The 12,917-nt window shown below is 40.8% G+C and overlaps 1 protein-coding gene across 2 annotated transcripts; it reads left to right on the plus strand.

Annotated features, from left to right (window-relative positions):
- The first annotated feature begins 4,493 nt into the window (after positions 1–4,493).
- On the plus strand, positions 4,494–8,238 carry LOC134651524 (uncharacterized). 2 transcript variants are annotated; one of them, XM_063506626.1, is made up of 5 exons: positions 4,494–4,817; positions 5,682–5,882; positions 6,312–6,512; positions 7,074–7,270; positions 8,085–8,238. In XM_063506626.1, the coding sequence occupies exons 1-5, from the start codon at positions 4,761–4,763 to the stop codon at positions 8,227–8,229; spliced, it is 801 nt and encodes a 266-aa protein (XP_063362696.1). In that variant the 5' UTR covers positions 4,494–4,760; the 3' UTR covers positions 8,230–8,238. The 2 variants fall into 2 exon arrangements, with proteins under 2 accessions (XP_063362696.1, XP_063362697.1); XM_063506627.1 differs by having other exon boundaries at positions 8,088–8,238.
- The last annotated feature ends 4,679 nt before the right edge of the window (positions 8,239–12,917 follow it).

Genomic DNA, 12,917 nt, shown 5'->3' on the forward strand with positions numbered 1-12,917 from the left:
GAGGGTTATACGGTTCGGGAAACTTGGGAACCTAGTCCAGCGCGGGATGCGGCGTGGGACGCGGTGCAAGCGCAGTTCCGGGCTACGAGGAGATTGCGATCGCCCTCGGCGCCGTCTACGCCTAATACCGCTGCTGCGCTTCTTATATTGCATACTGAGCTGTAGTTCTACCATTGAAGGGTTCTGAGTGATTGTCGTCACTTAATACGTCTTTTACCAGATTCGTAGAAAAATGCGAAGTATTTTAAAAGGCACCATGCATTATGAAAGACAGAATCCGTCTATGCTAACTTTTAGCTGACTTTGGCGTGGAAAAGTGTGGGAGTGACATTATAAACGCCTTATTTCATAGTAATTTGACGTTTATGTCGACACTCTTATATTGTCACCGCTAGCAAATCTGTGCAATAAGAAGTGAGTTTGGTTTTCCTCTACCACTGCTGCATTATTCTGTTTATGAAATTTGAGAATGCCGCATTTAGCTAGGTATATTAACGAAAACGCCAGACCTTGCGTAATCCTTCGTAATCAATGGGGTCTATAAAGAGAGTTTTAACTTTAGAAAAACCTGAACACTGTGCTTGGTATGAATGCCAATATGCAAGCTCAGCAAGCTGTTTGAGCGCGTCTTTTTTTAATTGACTGAAAAGTGGTTTCTAACATTGAGACGTTTTCTGTTAATTAGATATTATTCATAGTTCAAAAATATTTTATAGAAAAAAGGGAGATTAACTATATAAGAAAACACGTATTATATTATAATGAAATGAAATTAATTGTTATTGTTAGCCCGACTAAAGTCGGATAAATGATCGACACTGCCAAATGAAATAAAGTTCAACTAAAGCGCACCACATTATTCGATAATAGGTATATAAAAGTGTATAAACATTGTTACTGATATAATGTATAACATTTTCGCTAATTGTATATAACGAGCGAGTCTTCTAATACTATATAAATTGTAAATTATAAATGATAAAAGCTGCGATCACACGGGTGGCATAAGAAAAATTTAACCAGTGTTCTAGATTTTCTAGAATAATAGATGTATGATAACCCATTTCGCTGACTGTGTGACTGCAGCTTTAGGTTCCACCAGTTTTATTAGGCTATATTCACATTTGGGTCATTTTATTGAATATAATCTGCTTCCTGTAATTAATTTGGTTGGACACAATCTACCGGCTGGGTGACTAAGCGGATGTTTGGATTCATCTCAAAAATTACACAAATGTGGACATGGCCTCACGTTACCAGTTTGACAATATCTACCTTCTAGTAATGACAGACTGCCATATTGATTTCTAGTTAAGTAAATGTAACTTAGTTAAGTAATGCCATATCACCGGGCAAGCGCCGACTCCTATACTCCTGTAGTTAGTTGTTTTAAGGAATATTATGGTATGTAGAGTATTTTTTTATCGTACGAATGTGTTGAGTCTTCGAATACTATCTATAGATACTGGCAGACAATCGTGGCAGTAAAAATATGGCTTAGGATAGTGAGGATATAACTTATTCTCAATACAAAGCTTTTTCACATTTTCCGATATCCGATGTCGGATAATGTGATAACTTTCTTATTCCTTGAACCCTTTCATTTTTATTTGGTATGTCTTTATAAGGCAGAGAGAATATATTTCCCACAATGATTTTGAACTTTATATCAAAGTCATGTCATACGGCTCAATTTAGCGTAATTTGTGACACCTTTATGCCCTTTAAAGTTAGACACGCTTATCGCAAGCTTTTTGAAAACTATGCAAATTCTAGTTTCGCATATGGTTCATGCTGGTTCACGTCTTTTTCATTAAACATAAATACAATACATATAATCACGATCAAGTGCAAAAGTTGCTTGCCTTCCGTGATATCTTGTCAAATTACTGAAAGGTCTTTTCTTTTTTTTTTACAGTTCCTATCGTAAGTATCGTAACAGAATATAGTTATTTGTACAACAAGAGATCAAAGTTCGCTCACCTCGTCCCCCCGCACCCCCGTATTTTTGGCAGCATCGGTTTCATGAAATAATTGCTCTAAACTCAGTCTAGAGGATTCCTAGTCTATGCTTACCTCTATTCACTCATGTTTTCTTAAGATATGCTAACAATTAAATTTTCACCTCAGCAGCTCGAACAAGGGTACTTTGCTACTTAAAAACAGTGAGCAAAATCGCATTTTGCTCATTTTGTTTTTAGTAGCAAAGTACCCTTGTTCGAGCTGCTGAGGTGAAAAAGATATTGCACCTTATGCTGTGAATATCTCTAGCTCTTTATACTGCCCTGATTGTATGCCCAGACTGTATCTAGCCTTGCCGTTGATTGTACTGTTGTTGAGGAGACTGGTGCTATCTGCTCCCGTGCTTCCGCGTCGCCCCATCTTATTATTTACATATTTGTTTGATAAATGAGAAGTTTTATTAAAATATGAGCGTGACTACGAATCAATTAATTACGTTCCTAGGAAAAGAACAAACGTTTGTAAATAAGCGTTTATGTGTAGCCATAATTATTATCTAAGCTAAGTCTCGTCGACTTGGCAAGCGACAGAGTGTGGCGCCGCTATACACGTAAACTTTCTATGAAAATATAACGTCTATAATAGCGCTGCCAGACTCGTCTGCTGCTGCCAATTTGGCGCAGACTTAGCTTAAACGAACTCAAGCAGTTCTGTGCACATATTGTAGTGAATTGTTATTGCCTTAATTCGATTTCAATATTAATTTGTTCATAAAAGTTCTGTGATATGATATTATATTAAACGGTCTGGGGCGCCGCGGGCCGACGCTCGGCGAAACTCCATTTAGCTGTGATTTGCTTTTAAAGTTCGAAACGACTCTTCTACGTAGATAGTTGAAATTGTTAGTATAAAAATATGACGCGGGGTGAAAATGACTCAGAACTATATCGACAAGCTTATCAAATTCTGTAAAATATACTCAATCGATTCCCAGTATATACAAGATTAGGTAAAGTGTAAACGATAAAAACTTAATATACCATGTCTTTGGACACTGCGTGTACCTACGCATAAAATCAGTCAAAAAGGCAGGGGGAAATACCTTATAATCAGGGGGAATGGTCAAGTTATTTTCTCGCATATAAAACATTGAACCGCCATGACTAGGGTTGCCAACCGTACTATACATATTAAATAGTATTATACTATATTTTGGCTCTGTAGGTACTATATAATTTTGGAAAAATATATAGTACGCTAAAATACTATATTTCCGATTAAACGTATTTTACGCTTACGTTTAGTATTTTATCTAAAAGCACTATATTTTTTTGAAATTACTATATTTTTGATGCCTTATTCTGGAAAATACTATATTCCATCAAAAAATAGTTGGCAACCCTAGCCATGACCCCCCGGCCCCCTGTATCCGCTCTTGCATAAAGGGGTTTTAAATCTATCATTTCTGCTCAGAGGGACAGAGAAAGGTATATGAATTAAGTGATATTTTCCTGTCCCTCTTAGCAGCATGATATCAGAAAGTGTCCGGCGAAAGAATAATACCTAATAAAATAACCTATTCATGATGCTATCGAATATGAATATTTAGAGATAATTCATTCAACCGCACAATCCTCGAGTCCAGGTTTTCTAGTGTAATGAATATTATCTTTGGAATCCAAGTACAAATGAATAATTTCACCCCGCGCGAGTATATACGCGGCCGTTGGGCCGCGCCCCGATGCCAAATAGCTTTAAGAAAAGCCGGTGTTTTCTGCCTTTCCCTGACCAACCTACTGACCTAGCAAATAAATTACAACTAAAGTCAAGATATATACTTACAGTGTGGAAAAAAATTATGGGCCCTGGAGGGAAAGTAGGTGATGAGCTAACTTAAGGTTTTAAGGCATTTTCCCTCCGGGGCCCATTATTTTTTCCACACTGCTGTATAGTCAGCACAATAAGTACCTACGCCGTATTTGTTACTAGTTCTTAGTGAGCGCCGATTCCTTAGTAGGTACAGTCAGGAAAGGCCGAATTTTATGTCAAAGCTGATTAGGGAAGGGCAGTGGCACGGTCAGGTAGCAAGTGTAGCCGACTATACTATGACTATGTTTAGATTTTAAGGAAAACGAAGCAATAAAGTGATATTTTTGTAAACTGTTGTATCATTGCTATCGTCAATGACATGTTTTGAGCTTTGAACAGGGATATCCAGCTCAATTTTTAGGAATTTTCGCTCCCTTTTCCACTGTATGACAATGTGAGTCTTAAGTATGTAGTTTAGATAAGTTAAACACGTAATGGACGTAATAGAGAAATTCAACAATAAATAAACAGAATATTATTAGTAATTGAAAACTTACACAAAAAATAAGGTGTCATGTAATATAGATGTGAAAAGTTACTTAAAGTTACTTAAAGTCTCAAACACGACGCAAAATCGAACATCGTCAAATGCAACATAACACCTTCATCTTTTCACACCTATATTTTATATCTAGCTCACTGACATTGCGGCTAGCTGCGCCCGTGGGACTCTGAGAGATTACGATAACTTGATAAAACTGATAAGATAGGTACTCATATTTTTAACATCATATCTAGAACACGCGGTCTAAGCGTCAGTGCTACGAGGATACTCGTATGAAGAGTCTCATAACTTCTAGTCAATCGCCGTACAGTCTTTTGTTTTCACGGCGATCTTGAACGTATCAAACTTTTTTTGAGATTTTGTGGTGGTGTTGTGAGGTGAGAGGGCAAGCTGCTGGATGGAATAGGAGTGAAAGGGAGGCGAGATGTGTATCGGCGCGCGAGCGGCGCACGCGCTGCAGCATGTAAACCTGCTGCTCGTGGTAAGGGTCTATGAACTTACCTACGCCAGTCACTGTATCTAGTAGTTTAGCTAATCTATAATGCTACCACGAAAATCGAAATAAAAGTATGTGTACAAATGAATTTGTTATTCTATTGTTTTTATTTACTTACGACATGGAAGTCTCATAGTCAAGGCCCTGAAATTAAGGCGTTCGTCGAAGTCATCGAAGACCGTGTAATAGTTATTTGAATCTTACTAATATTCTTATCGACATATTAGTAAGATTTATCAAAATGCAGTTCAATGCCGCTGAATATCTTGTAGTATCTTGACACAGATAACCATATTTTCTGCATTAAGATATAGTTTTTAGGACATCGCGAAACATGATAAAACAGCCAATGGGGCTCAAGGTTGACTAGGAAATATCTCAGAAAGCAAAGTGCGTCGCGTGAGTCGCGTCGCCTTAGGTATTTTGTTTGTTTGCTCCAAGTTCTTTTCTCACTTTAGTGATACTAAGTCATTCAAAGGCACAGGATTAATTATGATAAACATATGTTTTATTGTCACGTTTATCTGATAAATTCCTATGATTATATTTTGTATTTTAACGCATATTTGTCATCAATTTTCGCCTGAAAACGTACCGGATATACCAACAATTGATAAAACCCCACCGCTGTGCGCATACCTCTTTTCACTAAGATTGAATTGAAGATTAACACTATGGAATTCTTCCTTGCGGACTTTTCCTTTCCGAATAGGGGGCATTTAAAAATCCATAAGGGCTCCCAACATCTAGAAGTGTAGCTGCTAACCGCTTCGCATTCTTGTAACTTAATCAGTAAAATAGTGGTGCCCAGATCAACATCAGATCGAATCACGTCTCAATACTTTCCAGTTGTTCGCCGGCGCCGCTCTATCCACAGGCGCTCGCCTCCGCTGGGACCCGACCCTCTACATTGCGATCCGAGAGCTGCTTCCGTTCGAGTACCGACTGCTGGCGGGGGCGTTACCGTCTGCAGGGGTCGCGTTACTGGCCGCGGCACATCTTGCCATCGTGGCCTCCCAACACAGGCCCAAGCGGATCCTGCTTTACACGGTAACAACTGATGAATGCTGCAGATTTGTCTGATAGGGCCAACAGGGTTTCCCGAGGGTCTACGGTATGGGGTTCTTCAAAAAAGGAGTGTACAGGTTTTTAAAAAAAGGTCGGCAACGCGCATGTAACACCTCTGGAGTTGCAGGCGTCCATAGGCTACGGTGACTGCTTACCATCAGGCGGCCCGTATGCTTGTTTGCCACCTATGTGGTATTAAAAAAAAACAGGACCTAGGACACAACTTCTTCCCATAGCGCTACATACCTATTTGGTAGAAGCGTGACGACAAGAGGTGTCGAGTCTACTCAACTGCCCAAAAATTCTGTTGCTTCACCATCTTTGCCTTTAACACTGCTGCTATTCATTCAATTACCATGTATTGCCATACGTAACTTCATACTGACTTCATATATTAAACATTCTTTACAGTATGCAGGCCTAATGACCCTCGGGATAGCACTGGAGATAGCACTCGGGGTCTGGGTGTATTGCCGCATAGTGACCTTCTTGAATTCCCCTGAGGCCGAGGAGATGGCGCACATCCTGGCCACGAAGGAGCACCTGGATCCCCTGCTGCAGCATTTGTCGCGATGGTACAAGATACCGGAGCATCTTAGTGCGCTTGTCAAGGTTTGTTTATCACCATATCCGTCGCTATATCCATACGGAGTATATTTAATCACCTGTCGTAGATATACTAAGTAACTTACATGAATTCAAAAAATAAAAAATAATTACCTCTCGTAGATACGAACTCCATCACGCAGTTCTCTACTTTTCATTTAACTTAGGTATTTTCATTTAATCAGGCTATCGACCAGTAGTTGGATTGGAACTTTGAAATGTCTTTGAACTTTGAAGCTGTTAAACTTCTTAGTTACATAAAAATTACCCCACAGAAAGAAATGCAATATATAGGTACTATTAGTTTGAAGTCAGTAACTTCAAACTAGACTTAAGGGGCCCACTGACTACCAGTCCGCCGGACGATATCGGCCTGTCAGTTGTTTGGAACTGTCAAAATTTTGTTCTAACTGACAGGCCGATACCGTCCGGCGGACTGTTAATCAGTGGGCCCCGTTAGTTTGATGTAAGTTACCTACGTAATTCAAAGTCTATGTTTCGCCCTCCAAAATTTAAATTATTGCTTACAATTGTTTTCCCGTCTCAATATACCTTGGACATTCGCAGGAGGCAGAAGCCGACGCCCCTTGGAACGGCTACGTGTCCGCCGCAGCGCTGGCAGCACTCTTCCTGCTCCAGATCCTCGCCGTGGTTTTCTCAACAATGGCGGCGCGCGCGCCGGTTAACGACAAACATCACGCGCATACAAAGTACACAAACGGGGGGCTGTCTGCCAGTCGGGTGTCGCTTGTGGATTCTATTAGGTGAGTTTGGAGATTGGATCGGTCAATGTGAAAACGCTCTTACTGCTACACCATAGAGGAATATCAGTAAAGAAAGAGTGGTAACTCCATACATGAGTTTTCTTACCAACACGCGAGTAATTTCGTAGTCGACGTCTAGCGTCAAGTAGCAGATATTATCAGTACTGCTAGTTGATAATAGATGTCGCGGCGAAGAAAAACTCTAATGCTCGACGATTTTTAGCTAATATTATAACCGGTTTAACAGGAATTGTATTTTCAACTCCTTCTGCTCATAATATTACTTGTAAATTGTTTTAGCAGTACATTTTTCATCAGTAGCGAAACTTGTGACATCTGGTATCAAGTAGCGGTACTGATAGTTCCAATACTTGACGTTCGATGTCGACTACGAAATAACTCGCGTTTTGTTAAGAAAACTGATGTATGAAGTTACCACTCTTTCTTTACTTATATTTGTCTATAGGTACATTACATAAAACGCTTTAGGGTCATGCTTCCGCTTAACCTTTTGACCGCCAGACGGCGAAGGAATATGCCGTGCTCCCGACGCCAGGCGATCGCAATTACCTATTTAAGCGAAATTGAACTTTACGGAGTCCCGCGTAAATCCCTATTACATTGGCGAAGTTGTCGGCTGTAGCCGTCGTTGGCGTCCGTGGCAAGACTTTTCGATGACGGCCCCAGCCGACTGTGGCGGTCAATGGGTTAACACAGACAACAGAACTGACGACACAGTTGTCTGTGTGTTCAGGTACGGCGGTCGGCTCGCTCAGCATTGCAAGCTCGTAATAGTTTGGGTCTCTGTGGACAGAAGCAGCGTGAGCGGCCGCAGCAGGAGCAACGTGAACGTGGTCCCGCAGACTCCGGGCAGCGTGAGGAGTTATCGCAGCGGCCGGAGCGGCGAGTACGCGCCGCTCAAGGCTAAATACAAGAACGGGGTTCTTGTGCCGATATGAAAGAAAGTATGCCCAGAAGACTTTTACGCTTATAGCATAGAGAAATATAGTAAGACAAGAGTGCTCACTCCATACATCAGTTCAGACTATTAATTTCAGTATCTACATCTAGCATCGAGTAGCGGAACTATCAGTACTGCTACTTGACAATAGATGTAGCAGCGACCGGAAAGTCTTATGCTGTTGAGATAAGACTTTCCGGTCGGTGCTAGATCTATTGTCAAGTAGCAGTACTGATAGTTCCGCTACTCGATGCTAGATGCTAATAGTCTTTTTGGTACTAAAACTGATGTATGGAGTGAGCACTCTATGTATTTTTTTCTCTATGCTTATAGTCTGTTCGGAAAGAGAAAAGTCTTGGAATCTATTGGGCCCCATACATTCCACGACTCTTCTCTTTGCGCACAGACTCTAACAAGACATAGGTACAGTCACCTGCAATATGTCACACAACGAAGGCTGCAACATATCGGTCACGATCTCATTTGTAGAACCATATATAAGAGCGTGTCACATATCGTTGGGTGACAATTAAAAGTCACTAACACCATTGAAATTATTGGACAATAAACCGTGTTACAAGCGTAATAAAGTGCATTGTTACTTAAATTTTTTGATAGTACTTAGTGACTTTTGCTTGTCACCCGACGATATTTATGTGGCCTTCGTTGTAAAACGTATTATTGCAGGTGACTGTACTTGAGAATTACTCACGATATCGAGGCATATCGTATTTGAGAGCACTATTTTAGTGTTAATAAGATTGATTTAGTGATTAAAAGAGTGAGCGCACTAAAGTTAACTAAGAGTGACTGTACTAATGATAAGAATATTGTGTTACCTAACCTACCTTAATGTGTATTAAAAAGATGTTTCTATAAATATAATAATTTCATTTCGTAAGTTTAAGAACATATATCGCTATAGGTAGAGTCGACCTAATATCACCTTTTTACCTGATATTCATTAGTTCTCATATAACACTAAAATGTAATTATTATATGGGAGCGGGCTGACGATCCTTGGCAAGGCAAGTATTCTAGAAATTTCGAGGTAAAACGGATTGGATAAAGGGGAAATCAGATCAAAAAAGCCAAGTCAATAGTTCAACATTTAATCGTTACACGTTTTGAAATTGAAAGTCGTTCGCCATCGCCTCGTAGCCACCGTCCGTACCGGATCCGTATTGTACCTGACCTGAACAGGTCGGACGGGTCGGATCCGTACCGGACGGCGCTAGGCGCGGCGCGGCAGACGGAGAGAAAGTGCAAAAATATAACTCGTGCCCTCCTCAATAAGCAAATATCGTTATCGTTGGGCCAGAAAGCAGGCCATAGTAAAGGGGTAACAATAAAAATATTTGAACACGTGCAATATATTAACGCGTAAAATAAAATTTTACTCACAAACTCCATTTCTCACGTTTACGTAAATATACATTTATAACAGTAGTTTTTTACCATGTAGTGTCCTTCTACGGCTAAGTTTGCAGCAACTTTGCAGTGACAATATATGGGAGCGCCATACATTACGTAGCACTTAGCGTGGTCGGACTCGACTCAATAATGTACTCGCTTTCTGGTACTCCGATAGCGATATTTGTCAATAAGAATATCTTTACAACAAATCTACATTGTATACATATAGCTATAATATAGTCATATAATATGAATATCTGCTACATTATCAACAAAATACGGATCACGGAACGGGTTTCCCGCTCCGCTAACCGGTCTACATCACACCATGATATGACACCGTGACAGTACAGGTATAGCGTAAATCAGGGGTCTCCAAACTTCGGCCCTAGGAAGCCATTCCGGCCTGCGAATAAAGCCAAATCGGTGGTCGGATCAAAAAGGTTGGAGACCCCTGGCGTAAATACAAGTTCACAATACACCGGTACAAAAGAAACGAGACGTAGCAACAGCGAACACCGCGAACACAATGTAACGTTTGTGGGGTACTTGCCATTATGTTCCGCAAAGATGCTTATAAACCAAGGCTAGGATCAACACTGTTCATTGACCATTGGTGAACCTTATGTCTTTGTAATAAGGTTTACAAATTGTCAGTTAAAAGAGTGGACGCTGGACGATGGTTCATAGGGCCACTCCACACTAGCGTCTCCCGAGCGTGTATATAGTCGACTATGGCTGCTGCGCGACGCAACGTTGGCGCAACTGCGCATTAATGCCATTTTCCATAGGCTGACTAGACGCCGAGGCTCAAGAGATGCTAGTGGGCTATCCCACTTCCCTTACTTGACTTCTTCTGAAGAAAAGTTTGATAGGACAAAAATGGAAAGTACCCTTGTAATGGCCGGCCACCGGCCGCGGGCGATACGCTGCTACAGCGATAATCGTCGACCCTTAACTTACTTAATTTACATTAAAGGCCCCTCCACATTTAGTGCGCGAATCACGACGCGAAACGTTTGACACGCGAATTTGGAATCGACCCGCACATTGTTCCTTGTTCCCTAGTTTTCATCGGTATTTTTTTAAATGTGATAGTCAGCAAACGAGCAGACGAGCCGCCTGATAGGAAGCGGTTATCGTCGCCCATGGACATAAGCAACATCACAGGGCTCCTGTGACTACTAACGAGTAGTGGCTACTAACGAACGTTACCGACCCTTGAGAACCCTAAATACCCGCTTCTTGAGGAATCCCATGTCGTAGCGTAGTGCAAAGGAAATACCTAAGGAGGCAACTCATTCTACATTCTGCACGTTCTGGGAAGAAACGAGCGAGATGCCCGCTTATTCTTGGTGTGCCATGTATCTAAGAAGTGAGGAGGAACTTTGCTCCTTTGGCGGGAGGTGCGGTGATAAAAACCAGACAATAGCACCAGATCAATTTGAGAGAGCATGAACTCTACTGTCATCGCCTCCTCATTGCTTTACGGTTTGTTTAAAGTGCGTAACTTTCGCGCGTGATGCATACACTAAGTGTGGAGCGGGCTTAATAATAAGGGCGGCTGACTATTAATAAAAAGTAAGTATATAAAAACACTGGAAGCAAGGAAATTTACCTTGAATCACGGCACTTGTTGTCTTCTCGTTCTTCGCGGGAATTCTCATGAAAGTAACTGTTCTCGAAAGTAGGAAGTAGCTTTTAAGCTACTAGCACAGAATAAGTAATAGTACCTACTCCTACTACCGTACAGAAAGGACACTTCCTACAAAACCGAAGTTTGATAGCGATTCAGGGTCGAATCATGATATCCCTGTCTAACTTATGGCTCATCCCTTTCGGCTATTTAGGGTTGTCAAAATTCAAGTCATTGTCTTATCTGTGGTCGTGCACGCAAAGGGACGTCAAGTTGAGTCAACCCTAATAATTTCTCGGAGCAATGCTGCCGAGCCGAACGGAGCCGAGTTTGCCCGAAGTCATGAGTGTCTCCCCACTGCTACTAGCTAAATCACGAATCACCAAAAAAAGAGACGGTAAAGTATATGGCCGTCATTCAAGGTCACATCATTTATTTTTTATTTTAATGCTTCAAGCCGATAATTGGCAGGAAACGGCGCAGGATCGGGAAAAATGGTGTGCTCTCGTTTCGGAGGCCAAGATCCTCTTTGGGTCGCTGAGCCGTAATAGTTAGTTAGTTAGTTTTAAATGTTAGTTCTTTGTGTAACTTCCAGAGTTTTTATAAGCTTCTTGGATACGAATCTTAGCTGTCAGCCGCATATTAATAATACTTAGTACCGAAGCTACGAAGAACCTGGGTTCTCGAAGGATTTGTGTAGTGTTGGTAAAGACTCGAGTCTTTGGAGTAGCTTAAGATTGACTAGAAAATACGCCAAATTATTATACAAAAAAAATCGCGAAGTCTTTCAAAAGCGATAATTCCCATGTATCTAACACATATTTACATCAAAACATCAATAACGAGGTTTTTATAAGTCGAAATCCATAAATACACGACTTCAAGGTTTAAGAAATAATTAAAGCTTAGAATGTCCTTCCGCTAACGCTCTGGTTTTCTTAAGGAACTACAATATTTCGTACACAAATAAATAAAAGTAAGTATAGGTTCAACATCAGGCGGGCTGTACACTTATTTGGTACCAACGCGCAACGTGGCATAAACAATCTAGTAACCTCTTCATCATATAACCCTTTAACAGATTAGATTTTAAATTTTTATTCAAGCCCTCAAAATTCTGCATAAGAATACAAAAAGATGACAGTAATGTTTGCCTTCGGTACAATATAGATTGTATCCTATTAAGGCTCAGTTTCATCGGTCGATAGGCCCGTATAAGGGGTACGGGAGATATCCAAAACGCATGCCACTATGACGTTCACTAGTTGTTATACCGCCTTACCAAGTTACCACCTACGAGGAGTCACCCATCGCAAGTTGTACGCGTATATCGACATAGAGAAAAAAATACATAGAGTGCTCACTCCATACATCAGTTTTAGTACCAAAAAGACTATTAGCATCTAGCATCGAGTAGCGGAACTATCAGTACTGCTACTTGACAATAGATGTAGCACCGACAGGAAAGTCTTATGCTGTTGAGATAAGACTTTCCGGTCGGTGCTACATCTATTGTCAAGTAGCATTACTGATAGTTCCGCTACTCGATGCTAGATGTAGACACTGAAATTAATAGTCTGAAGTGGTGGAGTGAGCACTCTTGTCTTATTATATTTCTCTATGATATCGACCAA

Source organism: Cydia amplana, chromosome 10 (assembly GCF_948474715.1).
Source record: "Cydia amplana chromosome 10, ilCydAmpl1.1, whole genome shotgun sequence".
NCBI classification, from domain to species: domain Eukaryota; kingdom Metazoa; phylum Arthropoda; class Insecta; order Lepidoptera; family Tortricidae; genus Cydia; species Cydia amplana.